Source organism: Podarcis melisellensis, assembly GCF_964234715.1.
Source record: "Podarcis melisellensis genome assembly, chromosome: Z".
Taxonomy (NCBI): Eukaryota; Metazoa; Chordata; class Lepidosauria; order Squamata; family Lacertidae; genus Podarcis; species Podarcis melisellensis.
This window is the reverse complement of record NC_138547.1, coordinates 18,299,544-18,316,149: the sequence shown is the minus strand read 5'-3', so window position 1 is coordinate 18,316,149 and position 16,606 is coordinate 18,299,544. Positions and strand designations below refer to the sequence as shown.

The 16,606-nt window shown below is 47.4% G+C and overlaps 1 protein-coding gene across 3 annotated transcripts in view; it reads right to left on the bottom strand.

Moving 5' to 3' along the window:
- NOTCH1 (notch receptor 1) overlaps window positions 1-16,606 on the bottom strand; it is a 99,280-nt gene that overhangs the window by 29,318 nt on the left and 53,356 nt on the right. For all 3 annotated transcript variants that reach the window (XR_014164883.1, XM_081897735.1, XM_081897736.1), the window contains 7 exons: window positions 14,752-14,985; window positions 13,531-13,641; window positions 13,140-13,332; window positions 11,314-11,459; window positions 9,534-9,647; window positions 6,845-6,964; window positions 869-1,021 (listed from right to left, as the gene is read on the bottom strand). Coding sequence is in view for 2 of the 3 variants with exons in the window: in XM_081897735.1 (XP_081753861.1) it covers window positions 869-1,021; window positions 6,845-6,964; window positions 9,534-9,647; window positions 11,314-11,459; window positions 13,140-13,332; window positions 13,531-13,641; window positions 14,752-14,985 (1,071 nt within the window). In the remaining variant the exon portion in view is untranslated. The remainder of the gene's footprint in view (window positions 1-868; window positions 1,022-6,844; window positions 6,965-9,533; window positions 9,648-11,313; window positions 11,460-13,139; window positions 13,333-13,530; window positions 13,642-14,751; window positions 14,986-16,606) is intronic.

Sequence of the window (16,606 nt, the reverse complement as noted above, 5' to 3'; positions counted from 1 at the left end):
CTTCTGTGTGAACTGAACACACAATTCGCCCCAGCCTTTGATAACTCAGTGCCCTGTTATTTGTTTATCTAGTTAATAATAAACAAAATAAATCAAAGATAAAGCTTACAGAAACACTGCTGCAGATGGCTGCAAACTGTACACAACTGAACATTATCACTGAACAGTCTTCCAAAACATTACAGAAAATGCCCATTTTCCCATGAAACCTGTTTTCCTGGCTTTAGATGTTGCCTTTTGTAGTAAGTTAGCATATCATAGTTACTGTGGAGCAAATGTTCTCAGTTCTTTCAGACATAGCAGGAGATAGGCTTCTCCAACCCCCAACCCGAATTTTGAGCTTTTACAATCTTAGTTAAAAGTTAAAAAGCTAAACACTATTTCTTGATCATTTTCCAGAAGAACATCTTTTACATTAACCAAGCAGAAATATTTTATGTTCGAAGGGTATATGATTTCCTCACACAGCAGAGATCTTATTAGCCTGAATGAATTTCCAGAATATTTATATTTGAGAACAATTCCAATATGTCAATGAATTTTCACAAGACCTCCCTTTCCTCATGTTAAGAACACCAGAAGAGCATGCAGGATCGGGCCAAAAGGCCCATCAAGTCCAGCATCCTGTTCTTTTCTGTTCCAATCAATCCTTCTTCCCAGGGAGCTCTGGGAAATTGTAACTCTGGGAAGGAATAGAGGGGTCCTCTTAACAACTCTCAGCACTCCTTTATAAACTACAACTCCCTGGATTCTTTGGGGGAAATCTTGACTGTTTAAAGTGATGTGTGGCAGTGCTTTCAATATATGGTGCAGGTGGGGTCCAGGTCTCCTAGGGCAACCCACTCCCCAGCCTCCTTGAGGCTCTTACTAGGCTGGCAGTCATCGACGTCCGTCTCGCAGGTGTTGCCTGTGAACCCAGGTTTGCAGACACACCAGTAGCTACCGTTCGTATTCTGACATGCAGCACCATTCCGGCAAGGGCTCTTCACGCACTCGTTGATGTCGATCTCACAGGTTTGCCCTGAGAAGGCAATTTGAATGGATATTTATTTTTTTACATATTGCATAAAATTTACAGAGTTTGATTGCTAAAAAAAAGAAAGAATCTCAAATGAGGCTTATGAAGATTAAACAATAAAATTGCCACTAAGAAAAGTAGCGATATTTTAAGACATACAAAAAATGAAAACAACAATAGATTAAAAACAGATAAAAACTTGTACCGACTTCCTAAACATCTGGACAGGATGGCCTAAACAAAATGGTTTTGGCGGGGACGCGGGTGGCGCTGTGGGTAAAACCTCAGCGCCTAGGACTTGCCAATCGCATGGTCGGCGGTTCGAATCCCCGCGGCGGGGTGCGCTCCCATCGTTTGGTCCCAGCGCCTGCCAACCTAGCAGTTCGAAAGCACCCCCGGGTGCAAGTAGATAAATAGGGACCGCTTACCAGCGGGAAGGTAAACGGCGTTCCGTGTGCTGCATTGGCTCGCCAGATGCAGCTTGTCACACTGGCCACATGACCCGGAAGTGTCTGCAGACAGCGCTGGCTCCCAGCCGATAAGAGTGAGGTGAGCGCACAACCCTAGAGTCTGGCAAGACTGGCCCATACGGGCAGGGGTACCTTTACCTTTAAAGGAAGGAAAGTGCCTGCCTGACATCAATAGGCAAGGAGTTCCAAAGTGTAGGTGCTGCCATACTGAAGGATGGGAGCTCTTACAAATTTGGAAAGGGTATTATGTGGCAACTGTAACAGTGCCAGTTCTGCTGACCGAAGCACCATAAACTAAGAAAGAAATCTTTGTCACTCATCACAGTATAGGTGCCTTTCTGAGATACTGAAGGAAGCTTAAGATTAATAGAGTACAAATTTAATAAACAAAACGATCAAGGGGATGGAGTGACTCCTCTATTAAGAAAGCTTGCAGCATGTGGGGCTTTTTAGTTTGCAAAAAAAGGCAAGGAAGAGGTGACATGACAGAAGTTTATCAAATGAAGAAAGTGGGCAGAGAAAAGCTTATCTCCCTTTCTCAGGACACTAGAACTCATGGATATCCAATGAAGCTGAGTGTTTGAATATTCAGGATGGATAAAAGAAAGCCTTTCTTCGCGCAGTGTATAGTTTAAACTGTGGCACTCACTCAAACAGGAAGCAATAATGGCCACCAACCTATAATGGCTTTAAAAGAGGATTGAACAAATTCATTGAGAAGGCCATCAATGGCTGCTAGCCACAATGGCCGTGCTCTTCCTCCATAGATGGAGGCAGCAATGCTACTGAATATTAGTTGCTGGAAACTGCAAGTGGGGAGAGTTTGCACCAGGTGTCCTATTTGGAAGACCCAGTTCTCTGAGTGCATGTTCTGGAAGTTGGGCAACAGGGGCAGTACAGGATTCCTATTGGTGTACCGACCTCCCCGCTGCACCAAGGATTCCCTGCCCAAGCTGCTTCAGGTCGTGGCGGACATGCTCCTGGAGACACCTAGCTTGGTTGTCCTGGGGGATTTTAACATCCATGCCGACACGACCTTACAAGGGGCTGCTCGGGACTTCGTGGAAAGCATGGCCTCCATGTCCTTGAATAAGTCTGGCCCAACTCATAGCCGTGGACATGCCTTAGACTTGGTGTTCACCTCTACGGACGTTGGTGATCTAACACTAACTAAAAGTGAAACAAAAGAAGTGCCATGGTCAGATCACTTCCTGGTGCAACTGGACTTCTCCGCAGCCCTTCCCCTCTGCAGGGAGGTGGGACTGATTTGGATGGTCCACCCCCACCACTTAATGGATCCAATTGGCTTCCAGAGAGTGGTAGGGGATGTTTTATCCCAAGTTGATGGCCTTTCAGCTGATTCCCTGGTGGCCCGCTGGAATGCGGAGTTAACCAGGGCTATTGACTGGCTCCGAAGTGCCCTCTCTGATTGCATGGAGCCCGGACAGCCCCGTGGTTTTCCCCGGAGCTGAGGGCGATGAAACAATAATTGAGACGGCTAGAGCGCCGGTGGCAAAAAACTCATTCTGAATCAGACCGGACACCGGCTAGAGCTCAACGTCGAGCCTACCAAGTGGCAATGGTGATGGCAAAGAGGGCCTTCTTCACCGCTTCTATTACATCTGCAGAAAACAGCAGCTGGAGACTCTTTGAGGTGGTTCGCAATTTAGCGGAACCACCTGCTCCATCAGGGCCCAGTACGGGCCACATGATCTCCTGCAATGATTTTGCAAAATTTTTTGCAGATAAAGTCGCTCAGATTTGGGAAGAGGCAGACTCCACCGTGGGAGCATGGCCGGGGCGGGAGAGTGCTAGAGCCCTGTCTAGTCAAGTTGAGTGGGATCAATTCCAATCTGTTACCTCTAAGGATGTAGACAGGCTGCTTGGACCAGTGAAACCAACCACCTGTCTCCTTCATCCTTGCCCATCCTGGTTTATAAAAGCTAGCCGGGAAGGGCTGGGCAATGTGCTTTGCGGGGTGGTGAATGCTTCTCTCTGTGAGGGAGCCTTCCCAGACCTGCCGAAAGAGGCGGGTATCAAACCGCTTCTTAAAAAACCATCTTTAGATGCTGCCAATATGGCCAACTATCGCCCATTCTCAAATCTTCCATTCTTGGGTAAGGTGATTGAGAGAGGGATTGCTGAACAACTCCAGGCACGCCTGGAAGAAGTGGACCATTTGGATCCCTTCCAGTCGGGATTCAGGCCTTATTATGGGACTGAAACTGCCTTGGTCACACAGGTTGATGATCTCTGGCAGGCTAGGGACAAAGGTGAGAGCTGTTTCTTAGTTCTGCTGGATCTCTCAGTGGCTTTTGGCACCAACAACCATAACATCCTTCTAAACCGTCTAGAGGGGCTGGGAGCTGGGGGCACTGTTATACAGTGGTTCTGCTACTTCCTCCTGGGCCATGTTCAGAAAGTGGTGGTGGGGAGTGTGTGTTCAGACCCCTGGGCTCTCACTTGTGGGGTGCCTCAGGGTTCTGTCCTCTCCCCCATGCTTTTCAACATCTACATGCAGCCGCTGGGAGGGATCATCAGGGGGCTGGGCTGGGTGTTCAACAGTATGCGGATGATACCCAGCTCTACCTCTCTTTTAAATCAGAACCACTGAAGGCGGTGAAGGTCCTGTGTGAGTGTCTGGAGGCGGTTGGAGGATGGATGGCGGCTAACAGATTGAGGTTGAATCCTGACAAGACAGAAGTACTGTTTTTGGGGGACAGGAGGCGGGCAGGTGTGGAGGATTCCCTGGTCCTGAATGGGGTAACTGTGCCCCTGAAAGACCAGGTGCGCAGCCTGGGAGTCATTCTGGACTCACAGCTGTCCATGGAGGCGCAGGTTAATTCTGTGTTCAGGGCAGCTGTTTATCAGTTCCATCTGGTGCACAGGCTGAGACCCTACCTGCCCGCAGACTGTATCACCAGAGTGGTGCATGCTCTAGTTATCTCTCGCTTGGACTACTGCAATACGCTCTATGTGGGGCTACCTTTGAAGGTGACCCGGAAACTACAACTAATCCAGAATGCGGCAGCTAGACTGGTGACTGGGAGTGGCTGCGAGACCATGTAACACCGGTTTGAAAGACCTACACTGGCTCCCAGTACGTTTCTGAGCACAATTCAAAGTGTTGGTGCTGACCTTTAAAGCCCTAAACAGCCTCGGTCCAGTATACCTTAAGGGGCGTCTCCACCCCATTGTTCTGCCCGGACACTGAGGTCCAGCACCAAGGGCCTTCTGGCAAATCCCTCACTGCGAGAAGCCAAGTTACAGGGAACCAGGCAGAGGGCCTTCTCGGTAGTGGCACGCGCCCTGTGGAACGCCCTCCCACCAGATGTCAAAGATAAAAACAACTACCAGACTTTTAGAAGACATCTGAAGTCAGCCCTGTTTAGGGAAGCTTTTAATATTTAATAGGTTATTGTATTTTAATATTCTGTTGGAAGCCGCCCAGAGTGGCTGGAGAAACCTAGCCAAATGGGCGGAGTATAAATAATAAATTATTATTATTATTATTATTATTATTATTATTATTATTATTATTATTATTCCTGCTGTTGCACTCATGTCCTGCTTGTGGGCTTCCCATTTGACCATCAGGTTGGCCCTTGTGGCAACAGAAAGCTGGGCCAATGACCTGACCAAACAGGGTCTTCTTATGTTCTTAATATCTGCCTGCTGCAGACATAGCACAGGCTCCCCAATGCTAACCATGGTTTGTGGTGTAATGGTAAACCACGGTTGAAAAAAAATCATTAGAAGAAACAGGTGCTGGAAAGGGGAGAAAGGAAGTGTACCCCTTTAAGACAGACTTTCAGGCTGAGTTTCCTGCCTGTCCTGGGTCTGTCTAGGGATTCCAAATGAATGCCTGTCATTTTGGGATCAACTCACTGACAACATGCAAAACAATTGAGGCTAGCGCCAAATGCAATCATTTATGTCCTTGAATAAGAGAAGAGAAGAGAAGAGAAGAGATGAGCCCAGAAAGGCACCAGCAACAAGAAAGCAGGAATAGAGAGCAAAGGGAGAAGATTAACAGCGAACCACAGAGCAAGGGGCTGCAGGAAGGCAGGTGCATCCTAAGCAAACCAAGACCTATATAGCGGTTGTCGCTTCAGGCAATAAATCAAGTAACCTGCCACTAGAGAGAGAAAGAGTGAGGGAGGTGGGGGGGGGTTGGGGGGAGGAGCTATCTGGGGCCTGTTCAGGGTATCTTTATTATTTAGAGCCGAGATGCAATACTCTCTTTTTCTCAATCTCAGTGTTGAGGGAGTTGGGTGGGGGAGGAGAGGGAGATTAACAATATCTGAGACCTAAGAGACTCTCAAAAAGTTATTTTACCACCTGCACACAGCAGAACATAATTTGCATTGGTCCAAATTTAAAAAATAAAATAAAGCCAACGATATATGGTTGCATCTAACAGTAGTCTTACTCAACAGTATATCCCCTAAAGTTAATGAACACAGGTGTTGTTTTAATCTTATTTATTTATTACATATATATCCCACCTTTTCCTCCCAAGGAGCTCAAGGTGGTGTACATGGTTTTCCTCCTACCCCGTTTCATCCTCAGAACAGCCCTGTGAGGTAGCCTAGGCTAAAAGGCAGTGACAGGCCCCAGATAATGACTAACATAGGTCCACTGATTTCAGCGCATCTGCTCTGAGGACTTACTTGGATACAACCAATAGTTTATAAGAAATAGAAGGCTCAGTCTATTAAGTCTGACTGTTCTGGCTGCTGCATCCTGCCAAAGTCCAGCCTCCTGTTCTCACAGTGGCCAACCAGATGTCAATCATGAAAAACCCACCAGCAGGATTCGAGCACAACAGCAACCCCCACTACCTCTGGTTTCCAGTTTTTGGTGTCCAGAATCATTGCTGCCTCCAACCACTGAGGCAGAGCATAGCCATTGGGGCTAGCAGCCTTCGATAGTCTTCTCCTCCACTGATTTGTCTAATCCACATTTAAAGCCATTCACAAGAGATCTGCCGGATTGGGCCCAAAGGGACCAGTCTAGCTCAGCATCCTGTCCTCACAGCTGCTAACCAAATGCCCCAATGAGAAGCCCACAAACAGCGCCTGAGTGCCACAGCAGCAACTCTCCCCACTTGTGATTCCTAGCAACTTCGGGGGCATTTACTTCCTCCAGCAGTGGAGGCAGTTACATAGCCATTGTGACTGGCAGTCATTTGCATCCTGCTCCTCCTCCATGAATTCACTGAACTCCTTTCTAAAGTTGTCTGAACTGGAGTCATCCCTGCATTCTGTTGCAGTGAATGAAGCAGGCACCACCACCACTACATATGTGCATGCGGGCACCTCTGGAGCCCATGGAATGGGAACCAAACCCTTACCTTGCCACCCTGGAGGGCAGGCACAAGAGAAGCTCTCAAAATCTTCAGATTCTCTGCACTTGCCACCGTTCTTGCAGGGACCGTCTGCACATGGAGCCAGGACATCCCGACAGGTCGGCCCTGGAGTGTAAATACATCAAAGTTGAGGAGAGTCCACACATTTGGTCAGGGGAACAGCCATAGCAACTCAACAGGCTTTGCATGCAGGAGGTCCCGGTTTCATTTCCTGCCAGCGTTGCCAGGTAGGCTGGGAATGTTCCCCACCTGAAACCCTATAGCATCACTGCTGCCAGTCAAGTAGACAATGCTGAGCTAGACAGACCAACGACTCAGCATAAGGCACCTTCCTATGTCCCTACTTGTGCTGAGGCTGCTGCTGCCATCCTGAGCTAGACAGACCAATTGTCTTTGCTCAGTAGAAGGAAGCTCCTTACATTCTCTTGGTCCAGTACTCGCCCTGAAAATCTTATGGACATGCTATGGTTTTCTCATGCTGCCCAATAAGACTTGGGCTGATCTGTGTGTGCATGGAGAAGCAACATGCTGTGCAAAATTTTCGTGTGTGTGAGAGAGAGACAGATTAGCACACATTCCTACAAACTTTTCTGTGCCCTTTGGCCTGTGGGTCTTCAGGGTCTTGCTGGGAGCCTTGAGAGATTTTCCAAGAGATTCTCTTCTCGGGGAAGAAACATACAGTGGTACTTCGGGTTACAGATGCTTCAGGTTATAGACTCCACTAACCCAGAAATAGTACCTCGGGTTAAGAACTTTGCTTCAGGATGAGAACAGAAATTGAGCGGTGGCAGTGGGAAGCCCCATTAGCTGAAGTGGTACCTCAGGTTAAGAACAGTTTCAGGTTAAGAACGGACCTCCTGAACGAATTAAGTTCTTAACCCGAGATACCACTGTATTTCTTATCCCTTGTTAAGGGGTGCTTTGGAAAGGTACGTTCCCAAATTTCACATGCTTCTGCATGCTGTCATGGCGACCCCAATAAGGGAACACTATTTGTGTGGGGTGTGCAAGTTCAACTTAACTAATATTTTCTCTCTTCCCCACCTCTGTCCCATTGTCTTCCTGTTTACGAAGCCAATATTCCCCACATTTTACGTTATCTCCCTTGTCAGGCCCTTACCATCCAAGGACCCTTTTGCTGTTTTCCAGAAGGGGGCCTTTGACTGCCCCATTTTTCTCTGGATTGTTTCCACAGCAACTGGCCAAGGCAGGAAAGGAGTCATGGCTTCCTCTAATTGTGTGCAGGATGCTGCTGTTTTGTGAAGCAGGAAACAGGGCAGAGGACGACTCAACTCAGCAGAAAATCGCTGCCCTTACAAAGCTGATGGACCTGCCTATGCAGGTGATGTGGGAGAGGCCTCCATCATTCCAAAAGGAAGCATCCAGGGGCATGAGCGAAAAGTCTTTTTGCAGTATTTTTTTAAAAGTGAAAAATGGACTCATTGAAGAAGAACTGGTTCATATAAGGCTTTCTCACAGAAAAAGGTGCTGAAAAATGTGAGTGTGGGAAAGGAGTCCCTCCTGTTCCAGCAAACCAAAAGATGACCTCCCCCCTCCCCACTCAGGAGCATGTGAAAATGATAAGCGGGAGGAAGCATCCTATGTTTAGAAAACTCTTCCAGCTGGTTTTGATTTCAGGGCAGAAAACAGGAGCAAGCAGCCCTTCAGACAACCTTGACGTAGGTGCTTTGCTTCTGCTGGCCTGAGTTCTGAATTTGCACAAAAGCTAAGATCACACCCGACCCCATGTTTAAAGCAGCACCATGCCACTTTAAACAGTTATGACACCCTCCCCCCCCAAAAAAAGCATTCTGGGAACTGTAGCTTGTTAAGGGTGTTGGGAACTGTAGCTTTGTGTGCAGTAAATTACAGGGTTCTTGGAGGGAAGTACCACACCACTTTTAACAGTCATGGCTTCCCACAAAGAATCCTGGTAACAGCAGTATGCTAAGGGGTCCGAGAGACCTCTATTTGCTCACACACACGCACCAGAGCTACAATTCCCAGAGCGGTTTAATAATCAATCCCTCTTCCCAGAAAACTACGGGAAACTTTCTATGCTTCTCATTAAAACAGCCCTTTATTCAGAACCATGAGACCTAGAACCTTATTTTATACAGTGGTGCCTCGCAAGACGAAATTAATCCGTTCCGTGAGGCTCTTCGTATAGCGGTTTTTTCGTCTTGCGAAGCAAGCCCATTGACAGCTTAGCGGATTAGCGCTACAGCTGTCAAGCGGCTTCCAGCGATCAGCTGTTAAGCGGCTTATCAGCGGAACAGCTGATAAGCGGCTTAGCGGCTTAAGAAAAGGGCGAAAAAAGCGGGAAAAAACCCGCGGGGGGATGCAAGATTTTTTTCGTCTTGCAAAGCAACCCCATAGGGGAATTCGTTTTACGAAGCGCCTCCAAAACGGAAAACCCTTTCGTCTAGCGGGTTTTTCGTCTTGCGAGGCGTTCGTCTTGCGGGGCACCACTGTATTTAAGGGGGAAAGCAATAGCTCAGCAGCATGCAATGGATGCTTTGCATCCAGACAGGGCTGAGAAAGACTCTCTGCCTGAAGAGGTGCTGCTGCTGGTCAGTGTAGAGCAAGATGGACCAATGGGTCTGACTTAGCAGAAAGCAGCTTCCTGTGCTGCCACAGCTACAGGTTTTTGATCCAGGGTTTGGTCTCTTACCGGTGTAGGGTGGAAGACAGTTGCACTGGTAACGGGCCACGTCATCAATACAGGTCCCTTGGTTCAGGCATGGGTTGGAGGCACATTCGTTGATGTTGGTCTGGCAGTTGGGACCTGGGAAGATCGAGAGACCCACATGCATGGTCAGCCTGCCAAAGCTTGCCTCCTCTCTCCATGACTCCTAGGCTGGGGTCCTTCCCAAGCCAGCCTCCCTGAAGCCTTTAACTGGTTGCAAGTCCATTTCCAGGCGCAGTTCAAGGTGCTCACATTAGTATTTGAAGCCCTAAACAACTTAAGTCCCAAATACCTGAGAGGCAGCCTCCTTCCCTTCAGACCCTCCTTGGGTGTTGTGGTCGGCAAAGGGGGCCCTCTTGGTAGTTCCCACTCCCATAATGAGGGAGGTGTCTGGTAGGGAGCCTTCTCTGTGGCAGCCCCTATGCTGTGAGACTTCCCCTCAACAGAGGTGTGCCTGGCTCCTTCACAGTACAGCTTTTATTTATAAAAAATACTTTTTTATGCCGCTGTATCGATGATTACAGTGGTTTTAAACAACATAAAAACATTAAACCAAATAATAAAATCATTAAAAGTTTGAAGCTAGTTAAAAATAAAAATAAATGAAATCAAACGTCCACAGGCCATTGTGGGGATGTACTCTTAATTGCCTGCATAGGTTTGGAGGAATAGAAAGGTTTTCAGCAGGCATGCTGATGACGTATCTTCCTCACTCTGGTCTCTGACACACCTGAGAGGCATATGTTTAGGATCCTCCCTATTCTTATGACCTGCAATTTTATTCATTCATTTATTTGATTGATTGATATACCGCCCTTCATCATAAGATCTGAGGGTAGTTCACTGAATAAAATGGAGGATAAAAACAAGTAAATAAGTAAAACAAAACAGCAAAACAATACCCCACCCACGTCCCACAGAAACATTTAAAAGGCTGTAGCATATTAATCAGCCAAAAGCCTGGTTGAAGAATGGCATTTTCACCTGGCACCTAAAGATATATGATGATGGTGCCAGCAAATGGGGAGGATTCCACAAATGGGGAGCCATGACGGAGAAGGCCCATTCTCGTGCTGCCACCCCCTGGGCCTCACATGGAGGCAGCACATGCCGAAGGGCCTTGGATGATGAACACAGAGCCTGGGATGGATTATAAGGGGAGAAGCGGTCCTTGAGGTATTACGGCGCCGAGCCATTAAAGGCAATTTGTTTAAACTGCTTTTAATGTTGTATTTTAAATTGTTGTGAGCCACCTTGGCATCTTAGGGGTGAAGGTCCTAGTCCTTCTCAGACCCATTGAAATTAATAACCATGACTAACTCAGGCTCATTCATTTCAGTGGGTTTACTCTAGAGCAGGACTAGCACTGGCTACAAAAACTTCGGAGCACCTGGAAGTGGGCAACCTGTGGCCCCCAGCCTCATTTTATACAGCCTCCGATGCCCCCTGAAGAAACCCCATCCTTCCATTTAATCGAATTTTCTTCCTTCTGGTTTGTTTTCTCCTGGCTTTTAATAGTTTCGATTGTTTCTCTCTCAAAACAACAACAACAACAAACAAAAAGCAAAAAAAGGGGGAAAAGCAAAAAAAACAAAAACAAGAAGACTGACCAGAAATCTCCACCCAGCTATAACCAGGAAGTCTAGTGCCACCTATTGACTGGACTGCAGAATGACACTACCTGTTACACCATGGGCCAGTCACACTTTATGGTGTGCTCAAGGCAGGGCAAATACTCCCTGTCCGCTCTCCCCAGACCTCTTACCGCTGAAGCCCTCCTGGCAGGTACAGATGTAGCCGCTGGTCATATCTTTACAGGTGCCACCATTCATACAAGGGTTGGATTCGCACTCGTTGTTGTTGATGTCGCAGTTTGTCCCGCTCCAGCCTGGGTCACAATCGCACTTGTAGCTGTCGTTAAGAAGCAGAACGCGCATGAGCCCCACCCTGAGCATGTGCATGTGTGAAGACCAACGTGAGGCTTCCAGATGTTTTGGATGACACAACTCCTGCTCCTGACAGGTGAATTGTGGTCCAAAGAATCTGGCGGGCCACCAAGTTGGTAATTAAAAGGGCTGGTGCAGACTGTGTGTCTGCAGCAGCCACCCCCACCCTCAACAGAGATCCATCTTGTAATCCATCTTGTAATCTTTGGTTCCAAATGTCTGCTGTTCTACTAAGCTGGGACTTCCCGAAACCTCTCTGGACTCTCTTTTCCTTGGTGTATGGTCGCTGTTATAGGAACATAAGAAGAGCCTATTTGGTCAGGCCAATGGCCCATCTACTCCAGCCATCTTGTTCCCACACTTGGCCAACCAGATGCCACTATTCGGTAACCCACAAGCAGGACTTGAGCACAACAGCCTCACTTTTGATTCCTAGAAATTGGCATTCAGGGGCAACTTGCCTCTGACCCCATAGATTCCATGCAGTCACAGGAAGACTACATCTCTTACGGATGCTTGGAGGATAATGCAAACCAAGAATTATTCAGAGTAGACTCAAAGAACATTAGAAGAGCCTGATGGATCAGGCCAGTGGACCATCTATCCCAGCATCCTGTTCTCATGGTGGCCAACCAGATGCTGCAATAGGACCTGAGCACAAGAACACTCTCCAGTTGTTGTTCCCCATCATCGGTTATTCAGAGGTAGACTGTCCCTAGACACAGAGCGGTGGTTCCCAAAATTTTGTTGGGCCACCGTGCCCTTGGCTCCATCAATTCATCCCCACAGCCCCCTAACCTATAAAAAGCATTATTCAGAAGTGGTTTTCACAACTCTCTAAGGAAGGTAACAGCAGAATAAAATTCAAAACAGTAACGATTAATTGCACATTTATTAAAAATCCAATTAAAACTATTGAGTTTAATTAAATCAACAAAATTGATGGAACTTGATGCAGGGATACCAGCTTTTCAACATCTGGTAGTCATTTAGCAAGAGTCTTAGTAACTCCTTCACTGTGCAGCAAATTCTTAATGTGATGCCTGGGCTTCATGAAGTGATACCAGTTTCCCGATGTCTGGTTTCAAATCACCACATTTAGGAATCTGATTTCATTGCTTGGATGACCACGCTAAAAGCATGCTCCACCAAATGTGATGTTGGAATTGCAACAAGGAGCTTCTAAACCACTGTCTATCGTTATGTGCAGGATAGCGATAAAAATTTTTCTTCTGTAACCAAAATGCTGGGTACGATTTCTTAGACTTCGCCTTCTGCTCAGTGTCATTTTGTAGCTTCCATGATGTATTCCTTTGTATATTCCTTTATATTTTTTGTTTCTAATGTTGTACATACATTTCTCTTTCTCTTTTTAAAAATTGTCTTACTGTGTTATATAGAAACCTCTTAGATGGTTTTTTTTCCTCATATAAATCAATAGATAATTATTGATGATCCTGTTGTCATGGTGCCCAACCAAGTGACTATGAGAACCTGAGAGATGCCTGTCTGGGAAGTGACCCCAGAACCTCTCCCCTTGCTCTACTCTCAGCTTGGCAAGGGCTGCATCTGACCATGTGAGACAGCAGAGGGAACTCTCCCATGCCAGGCAGAGAGCCCCAGAGCCGCCTCCCCAGAAGCTTACCCATTCAGGCCATCATTGCATTTCCCGTGAATGCAGGGGTTGCTGTTGCACTCATTGACTTCTGAGAGGCACATGGGATCATGGTAGCCCTCTGGGCAGACGCAAACGAAGCCATTGATGCCGTCCCTGCAGGTGCCTCCATTGTGGCAAGGGTTACTGGCACATTCGTCAATGTTGATGTTGCACATCCTCCCTGTGAAGTTTGGGTAAGAGAAAGAGGTCACAGGCTGGCCCGGTGTCACAACCCAGAACCAATCACCACAGCCATAAAGAAAACCCAATACAGTACAAGAATGGCTTCCCTGCATTGCACTGCAACGCAACCATTGTTGGTTTAGGTCCCTATCAACTCCACAATTCTATGGTTCTATGATCCCCTGCTGCTCCTCACCTGCATATCCAGGCTCACAGGTGCACTCGTAGCTATTGATTTTGTCAATGCACTTGCCATAGTCACACGGATTGCTGGCGCAGTCATCCAGGTTGACCTCGCAATTGGGCCCTTAAGAATAAGAATAAGAATAAGAATCTATTTCTATGCCATCCATCTGACTGGGTTGGCCCAGCCACTCTGGGTGGCTTCCAACAGATTAAAACATCAAACACAGTAAAACACCAAACATTAAAAACTTCCCTATACAGGGCTGCCTTCAGATGTCTTCTAAAAGTCAGGTATTTATCTCCTTGACATCCCTGGGAAGCGTTCCATTGTGTGGCCATGGCTGCTGAGAAGGCCTTCTGCCTGATTCCCTTAACCTCACTTCTCACAATAAGATTCTTGGAGCTGGATCTCAGTGTCCAGGCTGAACGATGGGAGACCCAAGCTGGATATTACAGCAACAAGGGGCTGATTGAGCCTCTCACCTGAGGAAGGCTGCAGCATTTGAGACTTTTCAGTTTAAAGAAAAGGCAAGAGAGGGCATGGTAGAAATTTGCAAAATTACGCATGGCATGGAGAAAGTAAATAGAGAAAAGCTTTTCTCCCTCTATTGTAATGCTGGAACTCTGTGGGTGTCCAATGGAGCTGAATGATGGAAGATTTGATTTCTTCCGTCACCAGTGGAACTCGCTCCCAATGAAGGCAGTGATGCCCATCAACTTGCATAGCTTTAAAAGAGGATTGGGCAAATTCATGGAGGAGGAGAGGGCTATTGATGGCCATTAGCCATAAAGACTATGTTCTGCCTCCACAGTTGGGAGGCAGCAATGCTTCTGAATACCAGTTGCTGGAAACCACAGGAGGGGAAAGGGCTCTTGTCCTCCTTGCTAGCCACTTTAAGAACAGGACACTGGACTTGATGGGCACTCTTTGGCCTGATCCTGCAGGCTCTTCTTATGCTCTTATTTCCTGCTTGCGGGCTTCTCACTGGGACATCCCCGAGTGGGCATGAGGTGCTGCCATGCTGCTGGATCAATTCCTTGCAAGTACAGAATGGCGATGATGTGGCCCTTATGAAAATGGGAGCGATTCCCATAGCTAATCTATGTGCTGAGTGCAGAAGTACTTTCCTTTGTCTGTCCTGAGCCTTTGCCTTACTTAAACATCCCTTAGGATTTAATTTATTTTTTTTACAAAAAGACTGCTGCAGTGAACACCCCTGAGAGCTCTTACCTGTCGTCCCTTTGAGGCAGAGGCAGTTATAAGCGTTGTTCCGATCCTGGCAGGTGCCCCCGTTCTTGCAAGGCTGGCTCTGGCACTCATTGATGTTCATGTCACAGAGACGCCCCGTGTAGCCTGGCTTGCAGAGGCAGGTGAAGGTGGCAATGCCATCTTGGCAGGTCCCATAGTGGCAAGGGTCTGGGTCACACTCGTTAATGTCAGTCTCACAATGGGGGCCAGAAAAGCCTGAGGAGGAGACAACACCAAGCAGGTCATGACAATCAGTCCATCAGTCAATCAATAAATTGGGAGTCAGCCACCCCAACACAGATCTGTGTTTTATACTGCCCCCCCAAATGTTATTGTTTTCACTTATTTATACAAGAAGCAACAATGAATATTAAACCGTGTCACCCTCATCCTGCAGAAGCACCAAATGTCCATTTAATTACAATTAACTTCAAAGATTTAAACAAATGTACCATTCCACTAGTTGCCAGGTGTCCTCAGAGCCTATAACCATGTTCTATCGATGTTGCATATATATCGCAGAACTATACCAGGTTGATTGAACAGTAGTGGCTTGATTGTTAGTTTGACTCTCTTGGACGTGTTGTCCATTTGTGCATTAATATTAAACCCCAGAGTTGTGAGGTCCAGATATGAAACACGTCTGCACTTAAGAGCCTACCTTTCTGGTGGTTTTAATGTACGTGCTATTTCCTTATAAGCTGATTTGAGTTATTTTTGTAAAAAAGCAACTTGTAAGCTTAATAAACAACAACAAAAACCAACACAGGGCAACCCATAGGCAACTTGCAATTAAGTTTAAAAACTTTTCAAAACTTTTCAAATTCCATCAGCAGCTGAGTAGCCTGGGCAGGGGGCAAGGAGAGGAAAGTCTTAACTAGGCACTGAAAAGATGTCAATGTCTGCAGCAGGTGGGTTTCGCATGAGAAAGTGTTCCAGAGGCTGGTGGGGCACAGCCAAAAAGCCTCTTGTGGACTGAGCCTCCTCTCTCTAAGGGATCACAGAACACCAGTATGACCAGTCCTTACAGGAATCATAGGTGGCTCTTCTCATTGCTGTGACCTTGAAGCTGGTTTGGAATCAGCGCCTGGTGCAGGAAGTGGAGGCCAGTGAAACTACAGAACTCACCCCTGCAGGAGGCAGTGACAGCCACCAACCTGGATGGCTTTAAAAGAGGATTGGACAGATTCATGGAGAAGGAAGAGGAAGAGGTTTATCAGCAGCTACTAGCCACGATGGCTGCACCCTGCCTCCACGGTCAGAGGCAGCAATGCTTCTGAATCCCATTTGCTTGAAACCACAGGAAGGGAGAGTTGCTCTTGTGCTCAGGTCCTGATTGTGGGCCACTGTGGTTGGCCACTCTGCAAACAGCATGCTAGATGGCCAGATCCAAGAGGCTCATTTGATGTTCCTATGTCATGGTCTGACTTAGCATGAGGCAGCTTCCTATACAGATGAGTTCCCGGGGAAGCCCCCACAGAGAGCCTGGGGCACAGAAGCTGAACCAAACACACACCAAGTGCCCTTGAGCCCAGCAGCTAACAACCCCTTTGCCAGCCAGCATGGCCAAGACATGGATAGGGGGCACCCTGGCTGCAAAGGGAAGACAGCGCGTGGCAAGAGGATTTGGAGGGGAGGTTCCCTATCGATCGGAGGAAGGAGAAGGAGCTGCACCCCCCCCTCCCTACTGCCTCCCAACTGAATGCAAAGAGAGCCTGGCTTTGTCCCCAGGAGCGCACAATGGCTCCCCTTGCACAGACTACCCCTTTCTTCCTGTCTTTCGCAGGAGCCCAGAGGCAGCCTCTTTCCCCACTTTGTCTGCATGCAGCTCAGAGAG